This window comes from Cadophora gregata (assembly GCF_030347475.1).
Source record: "Cadophora gregata isolate MNR1 chromosome Unknown scaffold_13, whole genome shotgun sequence".
In the NCBI taxonomy this organism is placed as follows: domain Eukaryota; kingdom Fungi; phylum Ascomycota; class Leotiomycetes; order Helotiales; family Ploettnerulaceae; genus Cadophora; species Cadophora gregata.
In genome coordinates, this window is record NW_026695936.1 from 281,768 (window position 1) to 301,199 (window position 19,432).

At 38.2% G+C, this 19,432-nt stretch overlaps 5 protein-coding genes across 5 annotated transcripts; 4 read left to right on the forward strand and 1 right to left on the reverse strand.

Annotated features, from left to right (window-relative positions):
* Positions 1 to 10,852: 10,852 nt before the first annotated feature.
* ONS95_003580 (uncharacterized protein) lies at positions 10,853 to 11,473 on the forward strand (the record flags this gene model as incomplete). Its single annotated transcript, XM_058496895.1, has 1 exon — positions 10,853 to 11,473. The coding sequence occupies one exon, from the start codon at positions 10,853 to 10,855 to the stop codon at positions 11,471 to 11,473; it is 621 nt and encodes a 206-aa protein (XP_058352837.1).
* A 56-nt stretch (positions 11,474 to 11,529) lies between these two features.
* On the forward strand, positions 11,530 to 11,853 carry ONS95_003581 (uncharacterized protein; the record flags this gene model as incomplete). The annotated part of the gene is made up of 1 exon (XM_058496896.1): positions 11,530 to 11,853. One exon carries the CDS (start codon positions 11,530 to 11,532, stop codon positions 11,851 to 11,853), a length of 324 nt encoding a protein of 107 aa, XP_058352838.1.
* A 696-nt stretch (positions 11,854 to 12,549) lies between these two features.
* Positions 12,550 to 14,611, reverse strand: ONS95_003582 (uncharacterized protein; the record flags this gene model as incomplete). The annotated part of the gene is made up of 4 exons (XM_058496897.1): positions 12,550 to 13,711; positions 13,775 to 13,930; positions 14,010 to 14,450; positions 14,498 to 14,611. 4 exons carry the CDS (start codon positions 14,609 to 14,611, stop codon positions 13,079 to 13,081), a joined length of 1,344 nt encoding a protein of 447 aa, XP_058352839.1. The 3' UTR covers positions 12,550 to 13,078.
* Positions 14,612 to 15,311: 700 nt separating this feature from the next.
* ONS95_003583 (uncharacterized protein) lies at positions 15,312 to 16,556 on the forward strand (the record flags this gene model as incomplete). Its single annotated transcript, XM_058496898.1, has 5 exons — positions 15,312 to 15,543; positions 15,594 to 15,725; positions 15,772 to 16,047; positions 16,098 to 16,219; positions 16,278 to 16,556. 5 exons carry the CDS (start codon positions 15,312 to 15,314, stop codon positions 16,554 to 16,556), a joined length of 1,041 nt encoding a protein of 346 aa, XP_058352840.1.
* Positions 16,557 to 17,013: 457 nt separating this feature from the next.
* On the forward strand, positions 17,014 to 19,331 carry ONS95_003584 (uncharacterized protein; the record flags this gene model as incomplete). The annotated part of the gene is made up of 5 exons (XM_058496899.1): positions 17,014 to 17,529; positions 17,583 to 18,041; positions 18,089 to 18,678; positions 18,739 to 19,277; positions 19,327 to 19,331. 5 exons carry the CDS (start codon positions 17,014 to 17,016, stop codon positions 19,329 to 19,331), a joined length of 2,109 nt encoding a protein of 702 aa, XP_058352841.1.
* Positions 19,332 to 19,432: the final 101 nt, after the last annotated feature.

Consider the following 19,432-nt stretch of genomic DNA (forward strand, 5'->3'; position numbering starts at 1 on the left):
CTAGTCCTTAGCTTGTACTTATACTTTAACTAGTATAGGGATATTCCTAGAGACTTATATAGGAGGGTTAGCTAGGCGTAGTCTATTATTAGTAGGAGTTCAGACTAGTTATCCTAGTAATAATTAATAAAAGGCCGGAGACGCTAGTCCAGGTATTAATTTATAATCTCTATCTAAGTGTAGTAGGTAGTAGAGAGCTTAACTTTAATACTAAGGATATAGTAGAACTTATTCTAGAAGAAGGAGATAAACTATAAGCTTTTATCTAATACTATTATTTCTAGGGGCTTATTAAACTTCTAGTAGTTAGAGATAAATAGTTATACTAAGTCGCGAGCTATATAAGTAGAGAAATAAGGGATTAATATTACTTCTTTAGAGAAATAGTTTATTATAATAAGTATAGAATTATACTTAAACTTATCTTTTAGTGTACTCTTAAAGTCTATAGTTAAGTGTTACTATAGGTAGTTAGGGATTAGTAAGAGGTAAAGGTACCCTAGTATCTTATCTTAATAATAGTTTGCACGATTATAAGCTAGGTAGTTTAATATGAACTTAGCTATATCCTTAAGTATACTAAGCTAGTAGTACCTAGTGCGGAGTAAGCTAAATATCTTAGACTTCCTAGGATAGGCTATGGAGATTTAGTTATAAATATACTAGATAAGTTATATATATAAATTATCTATATTTAGAACTTATAGTTAACTTTTAAATAGGAGTAGGCTATCTTCCCGGAGGGTATACTATAAATCGGGCTCCTTTAATTCTTCTTGTTAAACTATTAGAGCTTTATATATTCGATTAATATAGATAAGCTTTATAACTAGATTAGTTTCGTTATCTAGCTTAAACTCGACTAGGGCTAAGTAGTATATATCTAGGAGCTTCTCTAGTTCCTTTAGAATACGTAAGTTTAGCTAGCTTAAGTAGATTAAGGTCTAAGTGTGTAATTCGTCTTTTATCTTAATTTACCTATTAACGTCTTATTCCCTTTATAATAGTATATCTGCTATAGTGTTCTAGTTTCCCGGGCGATATATAATAATAAAGTAGAAGTCTACTAGGATCTCTAACTAATAAGCTTATTATCCTATAAGTTTCTTAGTAGTTATAAAGTATTCTAATGCTTTATAATCTAAGAACACCTAGAAACGTTAGTATCCTATTTATAATACTAGCTCCGCTCTCTAGTAGGTGAGAGAACATATAATAGTAAGTATTTCCTTATTATAAATATTATAGTTAAGTTTAGTAGAGTTTATTATCTTCGATAAGAATATGACTAAGTACTAACTATCGCTATACTTCTGTGATAATACTCCTAAGATTACTTTATCTAAGGTATTAATCTCGATCCGTGTTTTATATAATATATTATAATACTTAAGATAGGTAAGGGATAGAATAATCTCTTTTAAAGCTTAGAATATAACTAGCTAAGTAAGTATTATCTTAAATAGGACTAAGGCCTTAGTAAGTTCTACTAGCGGTTTAGCGACTTTACTATAGTTAAAGATAAATTTCTAATAGAAGTTATAGAACCCTAGGAACGACTAGATACCCCGGACTATTATAAGAGGTTCTTAATTATTTATATATACTATTGCCTTAGAGTTAATCTTAATTCCTTTAGTAGTGATATAGAAGCTAAGGAACTTAATCTTCTTAATATAGAATTCGCTCTTCCGAATATTAGTAAGGAGCCTATACTATTATAAGTGTTATAAGACCTTCTTAACGTGTACCTCATGTTCTAGGGGGTTATTTAAGTAGATAATAATATTATCTAAGTATATAGTATAGAAATCATCTAAGTAGTTGAAGAGTATATTATTTATATACTACTAGAACATAGCTAGGCCGTTTATTAGACTAAATAGTATTACCTTATACTTATAGCTCTTATATTAAGTGCAGAAGGTAGTATATTCCTTAGATATAAAGTCTATTTAGATCTAGTAGAATACGCTTTAGATATTAATCTTAATGAAGATCTTAGCTTATCCTAATTAAGTAAATACCTTATTAATAAGAGGTAAGGGATACTTATTCTTCCGGGTGATCTTATTTAATCTTCGATAGTTAAAATAAAATCGTAAGCCCTTATTAGGCTTCTTTATAAAAAGAGTCAGATAAGTAAATAAGGCGTGACTTAAGATAATAAAGCCCTTATCTAGATTCTCCTCTAAGTATTTCTTTATTACTTAGAGCTCTGCTTCACTTTACTAGTATAAGGGACTATACTTATAGTTAATATCCTTTTCTAGTTTGATCTTATAGTCTAGGCCTAGGATAAGGTCTAGTAGAAAGTCGGTAGTTGTTTTTAAGAAGGCGCTAGTGAACTCTTTATACTAGTAAGGGAGCTTCTTATCTAGGATATCCTTATATAATTCCTTAGGTTTAAAGGAACTCTATAACTTAGCTTTCTAGGCTACTTAGTCGATTGCTTTATTAATTTCGTTTAGTATTACTATAAAGAATTCTAATCTAGGGAGCTATAGGATATAATAGAATACTATAGTATTAATCTCAGTGATATCTATCTTTAGAGGAGTCTTCTCTTTCTTAGTAAGGTACTAATAAGAGGATATTATATCTTTCGGAACTATAATAAGAGGTTTATATAGAGTAAGGTTATATAGTTCCTTTTCTATCTATCTAATCGAGTCTTATACCTAGCTATTATAAGTCAGGGCAAGGGGCTCTCGAATAATCCTTTAATTTTCCTAGTGTTATTAGTCTTATTCCTTTTCTAACTAATAGTATTTCTTCTAATCTTCTTACTTTATTATATAATATCTTTAAGAAGAAGAAGATAAGTATTAAGATTTAGTAGATAGTATATTTATAAGGGCGGATTCTCTTATATCCCCTACTATCTAAACTATTATTTAGTAAGGGGAGGGTCTTAGAGCGTCCTTTATATCTATAGCTACTTAATATCGGAATATATCTTATTAGTTAGTTATCTATATCTATAATAAGTCTAATAGTTATAAGGTATCCTAGGAGAGGGGAATTAAATAAGAGAGGACTACGGGGATATCCTTATTATATAGCTAGACGAGATAACAGTCCTTTATATTTAACTAAATATTAACGTAGGTTATCTAAGTCTATCTTAAAATAATCTCGTGATTCCTAAGATCTAAAAGAATAAACGAGATCTCCTTCTAAACGCGTTAGTTAATTAGAACGTTTAGAAGGATCACGTGAGAGGCGATATTATTAGCTTATTTATTATAGCTTTTTACTTATATAAGGTTAGGTAGAGGAGTAAGTTTTATACTAAATTTCCTTATAAGGTCTTTAGTAAGGCGAGTATTAATAAAGGCGAAACTGCTTACTCTAGAGTTAGAAAGTACAGGTAATATAATTCTAATACTATTATAAAATAGTATATAAAGGATAGTGAAACTTTTACTACTTATTAATTAATATATATTAATCTCCTTGAGATTAAGTATTTACCTTAAGAAGGAGTCTTCTTTTAAGGTTCTAAGTTTTCCAGGTCTAAGGGAATTTCCTTTAAGTTATTAACCTCCTTATTAGAGAAGAGACTAGTGCTAAAGTACTTCTCTAGTACCTTAACTTTTATAACTATTATTATATAAGGCTCCGGGTAATTCTTAGTAATATAGCCTGTTTTCTTATAGTTATAGCACGTAACTACTTTAGGAGGAGGGAGGATTACTTTTAGAGTAGCTACTACTAGAGTTAGAGTAGTAAGGATAGGAATACTATTAGAGGGCGGAAAGGTAACTAAGTCTCTTTTTAGGAAAGTAGAAGTTAAAGGGCGAACTACTAATACGAGAGCTTAAGTAGTTATTATAATCTACTAATATTATTCCTAAGTTTAATATACTTTCTTATCTAAGAAATCTACTACGGAGATAAAGTCCTAGAAACTTCTATTAGGAGTGAACTTATAGACTACTTAATCCTTAAGAGCTAGGTATAAGGAGTTAAAAAGGCGAGTAGTAAAGCTCTTAGTAAATAGGATACAGGTATCTTAAATAAGCTTTAAGAACTTCGAGTAGTACTTAGTAAATAACTTACTAGCTACTATTTAGAGCTTATTTAAGGCTATCTTAGTGTCTTATTACTTAAAGGCGTTACTATAGATACTACTAAGGTAGCTAAGTATTTCCTTAGTATTTATAAAAGAGTCTATAGTACTAACTTCGAAGTAAGGGAGTAGGTAACTCTAAGCGTTACTTTTAGTATAGTTATATACTATAGCTTATTAGGCCTTCTTACTTAGGTAGTAGTTAGTATTAATATCTAGCTTACTTATTATAAAGGCGGACTAAGTATATTATTTTAGGCTATTAGAGGTACTAGAGAACTTTTTAATATATAGTTCAGGTGAGAGTCTCTTATAGCGTCTTTAGTAAGCAGGGGTAAGCTCTACTAGTACCTAAGGGGCGTTATCTTAGTTATCTCCGGACGATCTACTATTATTAGAGTTATCACTATTCCCTAGGTTAAGAGCTTACTATTAGGAGCTTAATAACTTAGATTTCTTAGACTTAGAAGTTAAGTTCTTAAATATCTTTAGTATCTTACAGAAGCTTTTATCTTACTTCTCTTAGTGCTTAGCTAGTCTCTAAAGTTCCTTAGAGCTCTTTATAACTCTAACTATTAGTACAAGAGTAATATATTCCTCCTAAGAGTAGTCCTATTAGTCCTAGGGATTATTCTCCTTAGGAGATATAGTATTACTATAAGAGGTTAGGAGGATAATATTATTCTTCTCTCTACTATTATATTTATAAGAGGTAACGTATAAGAGAGAAGAGGTTAAAGGCGGATTTCTTTCCCTTAGTATTAGTAAAGTAGTAGGTTTAATAGTAGGAGGAACGCTATATTATATTCTATCGCTTTTCTAGAAAGGATTAAGACCGCTTATAAGGAAGTGTAAGTATAAAAGTAAAAGATAAGAGGTAGTACCTAAGTTATAAATATAACTTAGTTACGCCTAGAAAGTACTTAAGGAAATAATAAGGTATAAGAAGTAAAGTAGAAAAGAGAGAGCTAAAGATATAACTTAACTATACTTAAAAAGTACTTAAGGAATTCAGTAAAAGTAGATATTAGGACTTTTATAAGTAAAGTTAGTCTTTTCTAATATAATAGTATAATAAAGGTTTATTAGTAGCTATAATATAAAGTAGAAAAGATAGCGAGAGGAAGAGGTTCCTAAGGAGCCTTAAGAATAAGTAGGGAGGATATAGCTACTAGTGAACTAGACTAGTCCTAGGTTCGCTATATAACTCTAGCCTCGTAGCCTTACAACGTTAGCCTTACTTACGTGACTCGCCTATTATGATCAGTTTATTATAATATCTAAAGTACGGGATTTATTAAATAAGGGGCAGAGAAGAGAATAGATTAGATAGAATTTCTATAAAGAGTGTAATTATTGTGATATTTCCAAGTGGTGTAATAATAATAATATTATAAAGGAGTAACAGTACTATCGCCAGCTGCACTAGTAACGTAACTTCCCCCCACTACCTAGTACATCAAACACCAAAATCAGGTGGCCCTGCCACACTACTTCTCTTCTTCTATAGGTATTCAAGGTTTTATATATTATAGTATTACAGTAGGCTACGACTTAAGAACTTATATAATAAAGAAAGTAGCACTTAAATTATAAGAAGTATTTTAGTATTAAAAAGAAAATTAAATAAACTTTAAGATTTTATCTATTTAAAGCGAGTGATTTAATAAATAGTAACAAAAGAAAAGATATATGAGATTTAATCTTATTAAAAGATGAAATTATAATAAGTAGTTCAAGTGTTATTGTTAATAGTATATACTTAAAAATATAATAATTTAAATATTTAAGTACTATAGCAAGGCCACCTGATTTTAGTGCTTAGCGTAGTAGAAGGAGGTTACGTTATTAGTACAATTAGGCGGTAGTACTTAGAGATTTTAAGCTATTACTCTTCTATAATAATATTATTAATAATACTACTGTAAAGGCTATACAAAAGAAAGGAGCCTAAGAAAGTAGAATAAAGAAGTATTAGAATATATTTAAGTCAGAATTAAGAAGGAAAAAGTCTTTAATTCTTTATTATAGTATTAAATAGAGGTTCTTATAGATAATAATTGTCGCTAACGTAGGGTCTAACCTGAGGCCTTAAGGTACTAACTAAAGTATATTAGTAAAAAATTCTGGCGCTAGGTGCACGTACTACCTGCTATTTTCGCTATTTTCGCTAAATAGTCGCGTTTTATACTTAAGGCGCTTTAAAATATAAGAGGCTATTGTACGTCGGCCTTAAATAATAAAAGGCCGCCTTATACGCCCTAAGTACCCTTTATAAGACTTACTTTTATATATAAGCTAGACCTAATTAGGAAAGATATAATATTTTTAATTAGAATTAAAAATTAAAAGTTAAGTTTATTTTTAGATTTTAAACTAACTAAAAACAGTAGTTAGACTAGTGTAGATTTTAACTAAGAATTTAAAAAGACTTATACTTTCTACGTATATCCTTAAAACTAATCTTATTAAGCCTTTAATACTATAAATATCTACGCTAAAAAATCGTTAATAAGCTTATAATTCGATTTAAGTAAATTCTATATAAGAGTAAGTCGCCGCCTTACCTAATTAGGTGATATAAGCCTTATAATACCCCCTTATAAGGTATACTTTTATTAGTATCTTTAGTATCCTTAGTATCCTTAGTATCTTTAATATTCTTAGTATTCTTAAGAAGCTTACTAATATACCTTATATAATATAAAAAAATCGGACTTACTTTTATTTTATACGCTAATCTTAATTAGGGTTATAAGCACCTATAGCGTCTTAGTCGCCTTAGGCGCTTACGTCGTTAATTTAAATTAGTATATACCGCTTTAGGAGTCGCTAGCTGTTAAATTAATTAATATATAACTTTAGCTGAAATAGCTGAAAAGACGCTGGTAACAGTCAGATAGCTACTATATAGAGCTAAATATATTTACTGATATAGGACGAAAGCTTATTCTACACTACTTGAGATTATTATAATAACTACGCTTTTTAAAGAGATTATATCTAATCTAGTCTCTTTTTTATGTTTTATTTAATAAATCCTATACTTTAGATATATAATATACAAAGATTTACTTAATCTGCTTTTTTATATTAAAGTACTTTTTATATCTTAATTTACTACCTCTCTTGTTATATTATAGTAAGGTAGTGTAATTCTAGGTTAGAAGATAGTTAGCCTATTCTATAGGTCATATAAGTAGGCGCGATAGCGTGTAATAAATACATTATCTTCTCTCTCTTACTCTTACTACCTGTTTAGTTAGTAGTCTTCTACGTCCCTGCTTACTATACACTTTAACAGCACTACCTCACTCCTTTATAATATAAGTGTTTAAGCTGTGGCCTGCTATAGTACTACCGCCTAGTTATATTAATAATATAACTTTCATTCAATACGCTAAGCACTAAAATCAGGTAGACTTTTTAAAGTGATATTTTACTTCATATTATAATACTACTATAAAAAAAATGTAACAAATCTTATAACAAAAGTATATATATGTATATATAGAATTTCAACTTGAAAGTTACTTTTTTATACTTAGGCTGATCTAATTTAGTTTCGGCGAGGCTTTACAGCTTGGAACTCAATTTAGCTTATAACCTACGCTATAAATGTGACAACCAGTGCTATAAAGACAGGGCGTCACGTGGATTACTGCCTCACATACTAATCAACAGAACATGAAGACAAAAGTCGTCTCTTGAGAATCTAAAGCTACAGAAGGGGGAGAGGTCTAGAGGTCAAAGAAGCTATATACTCAGAGAGGCTGTTAATAGAAAAGGGGTTAGCCGAGAAAGCCGAGGGATTTCTTAAAGCGGACAGCTGGAATAGCATGCGACGTCACAATAAACCAACTACTAAATCTCTAATACAAAATACACCTTATTAGAGAGAAAGAGAGAACTATTTCTATTTACTTATTTATAAGATTATAAAGAGATCTAATTATTATAAGAGCCGCTACAGGATATCACATAGATTAGAAGTTTCTTAATATTCCTATGTCTCGCTTATTATTACTAGTTGTAAATTTAAATAACCTTGTACTATTGATATTATTCTGTTATTACTATTATTATATATTAACCTTTGGAAGTAAGTAGAAAGCTATTTGATAATTCATCTAAAATAACGTGATTTAACTGAAGTTAAGATCCAAGAGTTAATACCACTTTGCTTAAGAAGAGGTAGCGTCTCTTGTGGCGCGCTTACCCTGAAAGTATCTGCCTTTAAAGCTATGATAATTCCCACTACTAATCGCTAAATGACTTTCTAAGAGACAAGTAACCGCTACGAGGGTCGTCCGTAGAGAGATAAGCAAAGCCACGATAGCTCCGACTGCTAACCGCTAAACGGCTTTCTAAGGGCTAAGCAGTTACAATAGGCGCTGAAGAGAGGGTCATCCGCAGAGAGATGAGCCATTGGAGCTCGAGGCGCATATCGTGTGTGGAATAGTGACCCTTAATGGGCGGCGGTTAAGTGTCTAATTTTAGGGCTAGGGTTCGAATTAGAAGTGGAGAGCGCTTAAATCATATAGCCAAGAAGCTAGCCAAAGGTTAGAGATCTTGCAATGCGCCCTTTCAAATAAAGGACTGCCACTCGAAGCGGCATTAACTGTGGAATGGAGTATTGAACGCTAGTTCTTACTAAATCTCTATTAGGCATGTAAATTATATAATATACTATATAATATTAAGGTTTAATACTATACTAACTATTTAAACTAAGTAAATAAAAGTATTTTAAAAGTCAGAACTATTATTAAATAAGAGATTAAATAAGAGATTAAATAAGAGAATAAATAAGAGAATAAATAAGAGAATAAATAAGAGAATAAATAAGAGATTAAAGAGATATTTTAAAAAAAGAATAAAGATTTAAATAAGAAATTAAGTAATATCTTATAAAGTAATAATAAGTTAAGGATTAAGTAAAGATTAAATTAAAAACTTAAATAAGTAATAGAACTAATTAAATATAAGGGATCTTAACTATATTTTAATTATAGCGTCTTTTATAATTTGAATTTATCTTATATTTTTATTTATATCTACTGATAAATCTCTTTATTACTTCTTTTTAAGAGTTTCTTTTATAAATTCTCTTTATAATTCTCTTTATAATTCTCTTTATAATTCTCTTTATAATTCTATTTATAATTCTCTTTATAATTCTCTTTATAATTCTCTTTATAATTCTCTTTATAATTCTCTTTATAATTGTTTTATAACTCCCTTTAAAACCTCTCTTAACCCTCTTCTTATAAGTCTTCTTATAATTTCTTTTATAATTCCTGTTATACCTCTTTTTATACCTCTTTTTATACCTCTTTTTATATCTCTTTTTATACCTCTTTTTATACCTCTTTTTATAACTCTTTCTATAATACTCTTTAAACTATTTTTTATAATACTCTAAAAACTACTTTTCAGAACTCTTTTTATAACGATTTTTATAAGTCTTCTTATAATAATTTTTAATACTCTTTAAACTACTTTTTAGAACGCTTTTTATAATACTTTTATAACTTATAACTTCTTTCTAATAACTTATTCTAATACCTTATTCTAATACCTTATTCTAATAACTTATTTTAATAACTTATTCTTATAACTTTTACTAATACCTTCTCTTATAATTACTCTTATAATTTTACTTATAACTGTCTTTAAAACTATTCTAATAACTTTTAACTTCTTTTTAATAATATCTCTTATAAATACTCTTATAACTCTGTTTATAACTCTTTGTATAAACTATAATTCCTTCTAATAATCTCTTTTAATAACTTTGATTATAGCTTCTTTTATCACTCCTTTTAAAAGTACACTTATATTATTATTATTATTATTATTATTATTATTATTATTATTATTATTATTATTATTATTATTATTATTATTATTATTATTATTATTATTATTATTATTATTATTATTATTATTATTATTATTATTATTATTATTATTATTATTATTATTATTATTATTATTATTATTATTATTATTATTATTATTATTATTATTATTATTATTATTATTATTATTATTATTATTATTATTATTATTATTATTATTATTATTATTATTATTATTATTATTATTATTATTATTATTATTATTAAGAATAATAAAGGAACTTAAGCTATAGCTTAGGTCTGGACGTTAAGTAGCTTAAGCGGATCTAATATAAAGTAAGCCTTAAGTAGTAAGGTAAGAGGCTATAACTAATAAGAAAGCGAGCGACAGAAGATTAGTCATGCCTTAAAAGTTTAGGACTAATTAGGAAGCGAGAAAGAAAGCTTAGCAAAACTTGAAAATTTAACCCCCTCTACTACCTAAAATCCGGCATTCAATCTGCCTCACGTGCGAGCGCGAGAATTTAGTAGAACTAACGTTCAATAACGCACAATCCTCCCGCTCTCTTGTACTCAAACCAACGTCAGGCAGCTATCCCCTTCATGCCTCAGGCAAGTAGCGACTCGATTCAAGTCACAACGACCGCCCCACCAAACCAATCTTCCTTTAATAACTGCACGACCCACAATCGAGTTGCAGTACTTACTCAAGTCCGTCCAACAGTACTCAAAGGCCCCGCTGAGGTATGTGATCTGAACGATATCCGCCTTTATGCAGTTCTTTGCTGATTATTTATCTGCAGCATATAGCTCCAGAATTCTTTCCGCACACATCTTTCACATATATACCGCCCTCCACTTTATTTGTAGCGCGGCGCTTCCTTCAGTACTGCTAGAGATATTCCCTGCCACAATGGATTTATCAAAGAGTCTCAGCCATCAGGTTATGGACAGTCAGTTCGATCCCGAAAGCTCATGGATAACTGTCATGTGTCGCGCCTCGCGATTTCAGATTAGCGTGTCCCTTAAAGATCTTCGCGGAAGCTGTTTTGAGCAAGAGTACGCCCAAATGGTTGCCAAAGTCGATGACATGGACGGCGGATCTGATGAAGACTACGAGTCATTGTGTAGCTGGATGGTAGAACCATGCGTTTCTCTCTTTCGAGAACATACCGCACACGTACCAAAGGATCTCACTTTCGAAGCGTTCTACTATCCACCAACCTACCATGTGAAGCTTGTGGTTTCTGGATCTTCCCTTCACGCCAAGATCACTCGAGACCGTCACACTATCAATCTCTACGCCCTGATGGTCCCGTCTCGAGATCTTCCACAGTATCCACAAGTGTGTCGCTCAAAGGCATCAGATATTCAAATCGTCCCTGTGGTTGCCGGAACCGACGACTACATGTCCGAAATCCCCCAAAAAGCCAGTATTGGCGATGGCACAATCAAGTTCTTTAAGCCCGCGCTCGACAAGAAGCAAATAATCAGAGAAATCGAAATGCATGCCATATCCTCAAGGCCGGTTTGAAGGGCAAAATCAGAGTTGCCAAGTTCCACAGTATTGTGATTTCCAAGGACGCTAAGATGACGATCGGTTTACTGTTTGACTTGATACCCTCGATCGGCGAATCTTTGCAAGGCTACAAATGCAAATCGGCCTCAGAGCATCATGCAAAATGGAAACAGCAAGTCGCAGCTATTGTGAAGGAGCTACATGCCCATGATATTGTATGGGGTGATGTTCATCCTGGAAATATCGTCATCGATAAGAATTACGATGCCTGGGTCGTGGATTTCGGCGGTGGATGGGTTTCGGAATTTGTTGATCGCAAGAAAGCGGGTACAAAAGAAGGTGATTGGCAAGGGATTCAAAGAATCTTCGACGAATGGATTACTCGGAAGGAGTGACCTCTGTAACCACGCAGCAAGTGACCCATTTGAAGCAATCGCTTGAAATCGAAGTGTTTCCACCAAGAGGATTAGTTTTACCCTGATTTAATTTCATAAAAATACTTTCAGAATGATAGACTTGTATGAGTTTCAAGCACAGAAAGTCTCGCTTTAGAGTGGTATCCCTGTGCCTCAAATTGGTCGATTCCACCGGGGTCGACTAAGTGACATACAGGCCTTGCGGTGACCAGTATCCTCTTGATTTAGACAGCAAGCTTTCTTGACCCAGCGGTACACATCGGCCTTGAAAGTCAGAGAGTACCCAAAGAACACTATCACTTACCTTTTATATACTACTGACAAAACTCAATGTGTCTTTAGAATATATAGAACAGAGAAGGACAAGAAGAAGGGAACAAGGCGGGGAGGGGGGCGGGGACAGGGCAAAAGCCAGGTAACGGGGTAGTAGAGAAACAGAATACCTTGCCTTAAGAGAGACCTTTGCTCAAGAGAGAATTAGAGGGAAAATCTATCTAAATGCAGACCTGAAAAGAGATCTAGAGGGAGACCTGGAAGGAGAAGGGAGCTCTAGCGAGAGTAAGTGACAGAAAGAAGAAGAGAGAAAATGATGATAGGAGGAAGTATCCTTTATTAGGCAGAAAAATCTACGAAGTACAGACAATAGCAGGGTTTCTTTGATTACAGATAATGTGTGTATTTTCACTCCAAATCTTCAGATATCCATTGGAATAAGATAATCTGGCTTGGAAAATTGCAGATAATCAAGTGTATTATAAACAAAAAAAAAATATGCTAAAAAGACCTTTTTGGAGACGGTCGGGTACCTAAGCTGCCGCTACTGCTAGTCATATTGTGGCCTTGTGCCTTCAGTCTGCCACCAGTATTCTACTTTGTCCCTCTACGCTGCAGTACATCTCCTGAATTGCCCAAGGAGTGCGTCTTTTTCCAAAAGAAAATAAGGTTCCCTCGCCAATATGTGTGCTGTTTGGATTCTCCGGGAGTTTTTGTAGCATGGCAATCAACAATGAACAGAGCAAGCGAAGAATGGGTTTGGCCGAGTTCAATGAGGGGAAAGCAACTCCTTCGCCTTCCCCTCCCTCTCTCCGGTACTTCATTATCTCCAAACCCCATGCATCATAGCCCAAACATCCTTATTCTCCGACTTCACCAACCTCTCGAACAATCCATCTCCTCCCACCATGCCCCGATCCCATACGAGCTGCTACCCCCTCGCCGCAGCCGCCACTCCAGGCTTCACGCCCCCCTCCCCCCTCTGTCCATACCCCCACCCAAGCTGCTCCGCCTCCCTAACCTCCACTCCCAACTCCCCACCCCACTCCCACACCAGCCCTGGATTCTTCAAAAACGCCCTCGCCACCAAAACCGCATCCGCCTTGCCAGCCGCCAAGATCTCCTCCGCCTGCACACCACTCGTAATCATGCCCACAGTTCCCACCTTCGTCTTTTCGCCAAGTCCTTCCTTTTCAAGCGCTTCTTTGATAGCTGCTGCAAAAGGGACTTGGTATCCAGGCCCACTGACGACTTTCTGCTCGGCCATTAGCGCGGCGGTTGAAACGTCGAGGAAGTCCACGCCGGCGCGAGCGAGAGCCAGGGAGAGGGTGATGGCTTGGGAGATTTCCCAGCAGTTGGACTCCGGTGGCATCCAGTCTGTGCCGGGGATGCGGACGAGGAGGGGCATGATTGCGGGGATGATGGCGCGGGTGGCGGTGGTGAGTTCGAGGAGGAGGCGGATGCGGTTTTCGAGGGGGCCGGAGTAGGGGGCTGGGAGGGTGTTGGTTGCTGCTGAGAGGGTGGAGTGGAGGAGGTAGCCGTGGGCGGCGTGGATTTCGATGGCCTGGGGTGGAGGTCAGTTATGGGTTCTCGGAGGGTTGAATGATGGGGAAGTGTAAGGACTTACGTCGAAACCGGCGATGAGAGCTCGCTTGACGGAAGCAAGGAATGATGCTTTGAAGCTGGCGATGTCTTCTAAGGTCATGCATCGAGGGACGCAGGTATGTGGTGCGTCGAATGGGATATCACTAGCACTGATGACATTATCTGGCCATCCACCGACCTAGTTATCCCTTCGTCAGCAAGATGTCTCCAAGTGTCGATAGGTATCTTGGAGGCTGGATCATGATCATGTGACACACCTCAGCAGTAGCAACGGCCTTCCGATTAATCCATGGCGCCACCGTACTTGCCTTGCGGCCAGCATGCGCCAACTGAATTGCAATCTTCTGACCCTGGCTATGCGCAAATTCCACCGTCTTCTTCAAAGGCTCAATCTGGCTGTCTTTCCAAAGCCCAGAATCATGAGGAGTAATTCGTCCCTCGGGCGTCACAGCTGTAGCTTCAACAATAGTCAGTCCTGGTCCTCGCTGAATGATCCCGCCGAGATGAGTTTGGTGCCACATGGTGTGGTGGCCATCGTCAGCGGAGTATTGGCACATCGGGGAGACCATGATGCGGTTTTGGAGGGTGAGACCCCGCAGCTGGAGGGGTTGGAAAACTTTGGGGATGGGGGATGGTTTGGAAGGGTGAACTATGGCAGTTCCGGCTGGGATGATCTGTCGGGGAGTGAAGTATGTGACCTATTTCTGTCAGTCCATGAAGTGATCAATGGGGGGATACCTCGTACATTTTCAGCGGGAACATTTTCGAGAGGATTGATCGGCTTTGGAGCCTTTGCAACAACAGGGGTTCCTGGAGTAGACGACTTCACAATCGTGGAAGGACATTGATGATCAGCCATGGCGAAGTATATGTGTGTTGTTCGATGGTCTAATCGCTGAAGAGTTGCTTCTGAATTGAACTGAACGGAACTCATTAACGTCTCCACATAGAGAGTATATATAACTCTTCTCCAATGCCGTCATAGACATGCCATTCGTGAAACATGCTCTCATGTCGGCAGATGCGTTCTGAATAATCCAGTGGCATTCGCGTCCCGTCAAATAGCGTCTTGTTTACAGCGAGGCGAGAAGGCTGAGTAAGCCACATCAGCATGCAGCTCGCTGTTCGGCGAGACCTCGCTAATTGTCCTGGTGCGGGTTAGTCTCTCGGCCGCTCGCCGCAATCTACGCGCCTTCGGCGAAAAACTATGCCGTATTTGGGAGCTCAAAACTTGGCATTGAGAATAGCCTCATTTTGATGGTTGAGGAGAGCCGCATGGTGAGAATGCTTTGAAATTGTTGCTGAGAAATACAAATTGCTGGTTTCTAGGGAGAGACCTAATGATCAACCAGGGAAACGGCATTTGAGAAAATTGGGCTGCAATTCGAGGATATAAGGCAGCGCAACTGCTCTGAGAAAGAATCATTCGTTCAGCATTAATCCACAGCTTCATCCCGTTGCATCAATACAAAGAACTGTACTCACAACCAAGCTTTCAGCGCCAGTATTTCCTGCAGTCAAGCAATTTTCTGACACTAGGCAAAGACATCTCCGCGACCATGTCCACTTCGCCAAGAATATTCGTAACAGGCGTCTCTGGCTATGTCGGCGGCCACACAGTCACGCGCATGGTTGAAAAACATCCAGAATGGACCATCGCTGCTCTTGTAAGGAACAAAGAACAAAGTGATATCGTCCAAGCTCGCTGGCTAGAAATCGAGACCATCATCGGTGACTTGGATGACAAGGAATTAATGATAAAGGAAGGATCCAAAGCCGATGTTGTCCTTCGTAGGTATTGGCTCTTGGCTTTCATATTGAGAAGGGCTGATCTTGGATAGAAACTGCGTCTGCAGACCACGTTTCAGGTGTTTTGGCTTTGATCGAAGGGTTGAGCAAGAGAGAGCCAACTCCGGGGTATCTCATCCATGTTGGCGGCACCGGAATGCTCAATGACGTCCCCAATGGATTCGGTAGGTATCTAGATCTGCTGTTGGTAGGACGTGCTAACACAAGCAGGTCAACCCTCGACCAAGGTGTACTCAGATATTGCCGACTTGCAAGAAATCACATCTCTCCCAGTCGAGAACCACGTTCATCGGGATGTGGACATGGCAATTTTGGAGGCGCAGAAGAAGTTTTCTGTGCCTACTGCCATTCTGTCACCACCAATGATCCATGGTGTCGGACAGGGTCCTCTGAAGAAAAGAAGCATTCAGGTCCCGTTCCTCATTGAGGCAGTCCTCAAACGTGGCAAGGGATTCCAAGTGCTTGATGGAGAGAACATCTGGGACCGTTAGTATTGATTTCCATCAGTTTTTGCTCGGATATTGACCACTATTCAGAAACACACATCGATGATGTCGCGGCTGCGTTCATCCTGCTTGTCGAAGAGGCTCTGAAGCCAAACGGCGGAGCCGCTCAGTGGGGACAGGATGGATATTATTTCGTCGCTGGTGCCCAATTCGTGAGTATCTCAGAAGTAACAACATCTCCAGATGTGCACATGGCTTACTACTATTCAGAAATGGGGAGACGTATCCAGAGCTGTCTCGAAGATTGCTTTCGACCAAGGCTTGATCAAAAGCCCAGATGTTGACAAGCTTTCGGTCGCTGATGCTTCGGAATTGCATCCTTGGGCTCCACTGATCTGGGGAGGCAATTGCAGAAGTCGATCAGACAGAATTGAGAAGCTCGGGTGGCGAGCCAGGAGACCGCTGTTCCAGGAGAGTCTGCCGGCTATGATAGCCGAAGAAGCGACGACTTTGGGAACACAGTCATCCAAAACTACCTTTGATAAATAGGGGCATGATGACTTTGACTGGTATCAATAGAGATGTTGAAAATCTTTTCAAAACAATGGGTACTCCGAGTTACCTTCCCGCAACATATCCGTGTCGTGAAAGTGGTACCCGGATTTAGTTCGGTACAGGTCACGAACTTCGTGTACAGGCTCAATTCTGGACTCGATAGATCACTGCTGGTCAGAAAATGAGGACTAAGCCATCCGTAATCGGATGAAAATGATAGATGGCGTTGAAGAATGAAGATGTGCTCGTATATAAAACCCTGAACGTTGTCCATGAGGCCAGAAGCGATGATGACACACAACGGTCTAGAACGAAGGATTGGAGGGTCAGGCAAGCCATGCATGGCAAAGTACGAGTCTCATCTAAATATACGTGATAGCCCAGTCCTCGGGAAAGCAACAAAACACGACAGACATATCGTCGGGACAAGAAGAACTGGCTCGCCGCCCTCATGAACTCTCAGGAGGGAGACGGCGAGGGAAGCGCCGCATCGCAACATGGCCGGCCATGTCACGGCTGTCGCAAACGAAAGGTGCGCTGCGACAAGATGCGACCGTGTTCCAACTGTGTGCGCTCCAAACAATTGTGCACGTACGAAAGCAGTGACAGCGCCCTCGGTTCATCGCGGGATGTAAACAATGCAGCGATGTCGACAGATGCAGAGCTGCGAGAACGGCTGGAGAGGCTGGAGGCTCTGATGAAGTCGATGATGGTCGGCGAGACGACCCCCGGACGGTTGGGTACCAGCAGCCCGGAATTCAGTAATCCTTCGCTAAGAGGCTCTACCACACCCACCTTGACTGCACCTGGAACACAACAGTATCAAACAGGTATATCTGCAGTATTCTCGGGCGTCGAGAGATCACCTAATCAGAATGAAAGTGGTGCACCAGTTGGTCAGATCTTATTTCAAGATGGCTACAGTGCCTACTTCGACTCGGACTTTTGGCCCGGTCTGATCACCGAGGTATGTCCGTCTATCCCGATGTTTTGTTTACATCCCTACTTATTGCTGTCCAGGTTGAAGATCTGAGACAATTGTTTGATGATCCAATTACCGATAATAATAGTTCTTCTCATTGGACTTCGATGTCCGTACTGGGCATGCCTTCTCCATTATCTGGATCGGAGTTCGGCTTAGCACACCCTTCAATTGAAGAAAGCAATATGCTATGCAAATACTTCTTTGAAACAGTAAACCCATTTACGCGAGCTCTCCATTCTTCATTATTTGCTCGCGAGTTGAGCATGTATCGACGCGGTACTTTCCACTTACCACATGAGTTTGAAGCACTACTCTTCTCCATTTACACCTTGACAGTGAATAGCCTGCGTGCGGAAGTGGTCGAGAGGATCTTTTCAACCTCGAAGGATGACCTACTGTCTCGGCTGAAAGTGTCAACTCAGGTTGCTCTAACGAGAATATATTTCCACAAGACCGAGAAGATTCATGGGCTCGGCGCTCTTTTACATTACTTGGTAAATAAATCCCTACACTCAATACAAGCAAAAGCTCATTACTTCAGACCTTTCTCTTCCAACAAAACCTCTACAGAGATGCAGTCCCTCTACTCTCAATTGCTGTTCGTCTCGCTCAAAATATGGGCATCCAGCGCGACGCACGACACTTCCCCTTCTCACCCTGGGTAACCGAGATCCGAGCCAGAATATGGAACCACATCTGCATTCTCGACGCCCAAGCCATCGCATACTACGGAGCTGAATCCTGTCTTCCTCCAACATCCGACTGTCTCCCACCCAGAAACGCAAACGATCGAGACTGGCACGCTAGTCGATTTGCCAACCCGTCATCAGTACCTCCTAATGTCTTGGGGTTCAAAGACATGACGTTTGCTCTGGTACATCGCGAAATAGCTGATGCGACTCGGCTACTCGCCACAATTGACGGTACTGATTTGGATAAACGGCATAAAATCCTAAGTCAAGTTGAAGCGTCACTCAGCCAGAAATACCTTGGTAGGATAGATCGAGCAAATCCATCACAAACAGTAATTGCTGCACTCGTCGAAGTGCGCCTGTCAAGTCTCAGACTCTGTCTCCGCCATCGACAGACTGAGACCTTAAAAGTCCATCCTTCAGATCCGCAAAGACATCAGTATGTTTCGCCCTGGCCCTTCTTTGACTAAGTCTCAAAAATACCTGCTGACTCTGCCAGAGTGTTCCTCGCAGCCGTCGAACTTCTCGAAGCAATAACCTACCACATCAGCAGCTTCACCCCCCTCAACTGCGAATGGCTTTTCTCAACCCCTGTCCCCTTCCTCGCCACCTCCATCGCCTTAACAGACATGCGGCACGCCACCCGCCAAAACGACAAAGAGCGTGCACAGCGACAAATCGACAACGTCTTCTCTCGCTTCTCATCTTCCCCCGTCGCATCAACCAAAATGTGGAAAGTCCTCATAGAATTACGCAGGAATATGATGGATGAAGGCACGCACAGCTCAACACAAGTACTCGTAGGAGGAGGAACTGTCGGTAGTTGCGAAAGTACAACGATGCCTGGAGACACAGGTGGTGGAGCGGGCAGTGGTGCTGCGGCGTTTGGGTTTGGTGATGATTTGATGTTGGATTTTGGTGGTGGTGGGACGGGGCCTGGGAGGAGGGATGGGGATGGGGATGGGACCTATGATGAGTTTGCTATGATGGGGGATTTGCAGAATTTACCGTGGTATGCTTGGACTGAGGGGGGATCGAGTGCGTCATGAAATCAGAGAAGGGATGCTGGCTAATGTTTTCTATGTAGGATGAATAATCAATACAATATGTAGAGCAGTGCGACGACGGCAGTTATCTGAGGACAGATGCTACGCGTCAAGAAGCAAGGCCTACGTCGACCAAATATAAACGAA